This window comes from Berghia stephanieae, chromosome 6, assembly GCF_034508935.2.
Source record: "Berghia stephanieae isolate SIO BIC M18660-M18661 chromosome 6, UCSD_Bste_1.3, whole genome shotgun sequence".
Classification (NCBI taxonomy): Eukaryota; Metazoa; Mollusca; class Gastropoda; order Nudibranchia; family Aeolidiidae; genus Berghia; species Berghia stephanieae.
Window position 1 is genome coordinate 6,872,787 of NC_088365.1, and position 5,003 is coordinate 6,877,789.

A 5,003-nucleotide genomic window follows, 5' to 3' on the forward strand; every position below is an offset into this window, starting at 1 on the left:
CCTGCCAGGGCTCACGATATCCATCTTCCCGGGTTTGGTATCCGAGTTTTCCTTCTTCTCCATCACCCATTGTCGATCTGTCCGCGACTACTTATTTAATTCGTAGTTAGCCTTTATATAATCTTGTGTGTAAATACCATGCATTGTTACCTTATTATGGTTATCTTCTATATGTTATGGATGTATGAGTGTATGTATATGTGTATGTGTGTGTGTGTGTGTCAAGGTTAAAGATATATGTTTGTACATCACACATACATGAGTACATTTCAGTTATTATACTAGCTGTACCACGTGCATCATTATTGTAATCTTTCAATCAATTTAATATTAAGGGCATTCAAGTGATTTTAACCTATTTCACCTTATAGATAATATGCGCTTGGCTAAGAAGCTCATAACATTGCCATCCGGAAGTATAAGGGACCAACACACAAACTCTGTGTAACCATGAACTTTTATAGTCTGGTTAATACAGTTTAGTGAGAACAACTCACAAACGCGGATGGCAAAAACCATAACAAAGGCCTGAGTGACGTCATCTGCATACTATCTATATTTAATATGCGCTTGGCTAAGAAGCTCATAACATTGCCATCCGGGAGTTTAAGGGACCAACACACAAAACTGTGTGTATCCATGAACGTTTTTAGTCAGGTTAATACTTTTCGGTGAGCATTACTCAGAAACGCGGAATGCAAAAAATAATAACAAAGACATGAGTGACGTCATCTTCGAACTATCCATTACCATATGATATGTTTTATTATATAAAGGCCATTCCCCTGGGGACACGTTGAATGGGAGCCGGCAGGCACTCCACACCGAAATGTGTACTTGCAAGCGTATAATAACAGTGACTACCTTTACCCAGTTTTGATCACACTTGACAAATTTAATGCAAACCACAGCTGCTGTGATCAGTAAAACAAAATGTGACCCATCGTCTCAAAACGGTATTATGTCGGGATGAACCACATGCTAAAAAGCCTAAATTAATGCTAAACTGGTCAATAATATGAATTAATAGTATTGGTGCCCTGAAATATGATATTCATTCTCTTCAATAAAGCATAAAAACTCAACCTAAGCCTGATATGTCTGGCTATAAATTCAATTTTAAGCATCTTAATCATCCAAACTTAATACCGTTTTGAGGCGAGGGGTCACAAATATTGAACAAATCTAATATAGCAATATCGAAAGATAGTCATGTTTTAGCATCGAAACCCTTCTTCAGCCAAATTTAAAAGTAGATTCAATTAAACCACGAGGTCCCAGGTTTGAGAGGTTTTTACCAAGATGGGGGACATTTAAATACCGATCGATGTATTACGGAGCAGGGGTTTTCTGGCCAAATTTTTAAATACGAGTTTTCCCAGAGTAAAGCTGTGAACTTGTTAAAAGTTAACTCACTCAATCCTAGAAATTTTTGCTACTTTTCAAAATTGGAAAAAATGGATTAAAAATGAGCATGTGTTGAGTGAGTTAATATGTTTTTATTCGTGTTAATTCATTCACAACGAACGTGTCGGCGGTCAGATACATCCGACAATGCAAGTTTGAACTGATAATATTATATTTTTACCCCCACTTCATCCAGCTTCTCGGCGCTTGCATAGATCGCTAACAGCAGCAACCACAGGAAGGACATTCTGAACACGTTGAATGAATTAGAGTCGTATTGATGGATCAGGTCATTCTGTAATAATATATACAAAGCATAGTTGACTCACAAAACATCTCAAAATAGTACTAGAAGATTTGTCGGAGTGATAAAGATGTTGAAAATTGCATTTATAGTACCAAAAAAATAATCAAAATTGGGTATTTAACTCACTCAAGCCTAACCTTCTACCTATGCCTTTTATTCTCTATTGTCTTCTGGCACTTTTCTACTCACTTCATCTCTTGTTGTTACCAACATAAGTGCCTGCTCCACTCACTTTTCTGAATTAAAAATTCACCCCATATACCGGAGCATACTCAATGTCTCAATCGTTTCTATGTTATATGTTTGTGTTGAGAATATTGGATATTAATCTTAACTGCTGGTCAAGTAACTTCGCGATGGTTTTGTGGCGAGTGAACCGGCAGTCTCCAGAAGTGGGTGAGAGAGAGCTCTAGAATTAACCTGAGTTTGATACGAATATTTTTGTATTCGTGGATAGCTCACACGGTAGAGCCACGCTCTCACCTGCCAGGCGGAGTTGTCGTACCAATAAGATCGCAGGTTCAAACCCCACCACAGCCGCGAAAAAAAATTTATTCTCTATTTTCTTTTGGCACTTTTCTACTCACTTTATCTCTTGTTGTTACCAACATAAGTGCCTGCTCTACTCACTTTTCTGAATTAAAAATTCACCCCATATACATCACTTCATCTCTTGTTATTAAATATGCCTTGCTCACTCTCAAAAGAGATTGACCAAAAAAAATACCGTACTCAGTTAAATTGGAACTGTGTATGGTCTGACTCAACTGCAAATCATGTAGACATTAAAGACAGCAGCAGCATTGGTAATATGCATATAATTTGTTACTCAGAGAAAAAAGTAGGTATATAATGATGGGGTAAATGTAATACCAGTATTTCGGTGTTAGGATTGAGTGAGTTAAGGCTGTGCCAAAAGGTTGGGTTGTTTTTTTGTGTTTTTTTTTTTTTTGGGTAGGGGGGGGGTTGTAGTGTTCATAGCAAAAATACTCTAATGATAATTTACACATTTGAAAAATAAAACCCAACTAAGCTTAAACTTTGTTTTCATTAGTTTTTATCAGTTGAATATTGTAAAATAAACCAAAATCAGATGATCTGGCTCCAACAGAAAAGAAGAAATATTTTCTCAAAGGTTCAAACAGGGGTGGACAGAGTGTAAACTTTTCCACAGTTTCTCGACACTAAAAGCTATGACTGCAATTGATTTAATAGACACTGGAAGTGAAGGAGAAGGTAAGATAAGGAAGAATGTTGATCGATGCCATCAGAAAGAGGCATTTACGGTTTCTGGGACATGGGTGGAGAAGAGACGGAATAGAAAAGTTCGTAACATCTGGGATGATCGAATGAATTTTTAAAGTCTGATCGTCAGTTTCTTTGTTTTGTTTTTGTTTTGTTTTTTGTTGTTGTTGTTTTTTATTATTATTTAACACAGAAAAACTGACGAAAGCGGTTTTTTTTCTTAAGTTTTTCCCCTAATAACTTAGTACTGGAGTATTTTTGTGGTGAACGTCATAAAAACGACCTATTGACACAGGACAATATACAATATGTTATGTCCGACGTGTACATTTATGCAGGTCTGACATCTAACGCAGTTATGAGCCTAGTTTAACTGTGTTCTAATTTGTAAAAATTTGCGTCTTTTAAAAACAAAAATGCGTCATTTACAACAATGAGTCCAGAATATCTTAAGTTACCAGACCTGCAAATAAGTACACGTCGGTTATGTCATATAGAGGTGAATTAATTTTTGATGTAAGAAAAATAAAATTCATAATTTCTGACCATTTAGAATTTAAGTTCTTTATTCAGTATGTGAATTATTGGTCACGTGTCATATCTGATTCCAAACTCACAGGGTTGAACAGATGCATTCGCATCTTCTAAAAAAATATCTGGTTTATCGGTCACGTGCTAGGACTTCGTATTGTAGTCGCTGGTCACGTATCATATCTTATTTCCAAACTCCCAGGGTTGAGTATATGCCTAACAATAATGATAATAATAATAATAATAATAATAATAATAATAATAATAATAATAATAATAATAATAATAATAATAATAATAATAATAATAATAATAATAATAATAATAATAATAATAATAATAATAATAATAATAACATTGTCCATGAAAGCAATTTGTCATTTGGTTACATCATGGACATCATATACCCAAACAGACATGAATGAAATACACACACACACACACACACATATACACACACGCACACACATTGTAAGCAATCTGTAAAATACACGCAGTTTTTGTTATCCAATAATATAAATATTTACTCACCGTTCATAAACACTGTCAAAAACAATTGTTCAGGTCAACGAAGAATAAAAAAATGATTTCTTTTGTTAACGATTTATAAATCTCGTTCACCAGAGATTACTTACTTACTTATCCTAACCAGCGACCACCTGATCTCTAGCCCTTCGGTCTTTCACCAGAGATTAAAACTTGCTTTATGAAGTAATAGCAATAATATGATAGAAAGCACAGAAACATTTTTTTTTTAATTTTCAGTCCGTTGATTTTGCCTTGGCATGAATTGCCAGATTGTATAACCCTGTCCTTACCAACTATAGAATAATAGTCACATTTGTTACGATACAACCAACATTTTTCTTATTCAATTTTCTCTTATACATCATAAAATTAAAAGAAAATGAACAGTGTGTTGTTGACTATGTTTTGCTAAAGAAATTACGTATCGCATGAGCTTGACTGCTATTGTGTTTGAGTGATAAAAAATGTTTTTTTATGTTAGTTGGCTGAAAATGGCTGGTAAGGAGAGAGTTAAACCGATACCTGGCTCTTTTCGGTTTTTCAAAACCGTGCTATAGATGGTGGGTAATTTAGAAATGATGATTTTGTGAATCTTACCCATCTTCGTAGCACTTATTAATTAGCCAGTTATATTGGCTACATGTGTGCATGTCAAAATATAGCTTTAAAAATAAAAATCATATTGAAATAATTAAACATATCTGGCTTAATCAACTGGGAAACCAATTCCGAATTGTCTGTCTTTTCCTATCGTCTGGCTAAGATTTGAGGCATCTGTGTTTTCTCAGAGGTTGTTAATGTGTCGTTTGTCTCCGATAAAATGTCCAAAAAAGTAATGCAGAATGTATTATTATTTTTACACGTGTGTACCATATGTGCATCAACGCTATCTCTATAATCACACATAGGCATTTAGGCTTATGGAAAATAAATGTAATCTACATTCTCAACCAGTATTATTTTGGAGTGAAATCTATATATTTTT

At 34.5% G+C, this 5,003-nt stretch overlaps 1 protein-coding gene across 1 annotated transcript in view; it reads right to left on the reverse strand.

Moving 5' to 3' along the window:
• LOC144975609 (uncharacterized) overlaps window positions 1-4,182 on the reverse strand; it is a gene marked incomplete at its 3' end in the record, with an annotated part of 27,422 nt that extends 23,240 nt beyond the window's left edge. The window contains 2 exon segments of the mRNA XM_078919774.1: window positions 1,589-1,702; window positions 4,022-4,182. Of these exon segments, the coding sequence (XP_078775900.1) occupies window positions 1,589-1,654 (66 nt within the window).
• Between the last annotated feature and the right edge of the window lie 821 nt (window positions 4,183-5,003).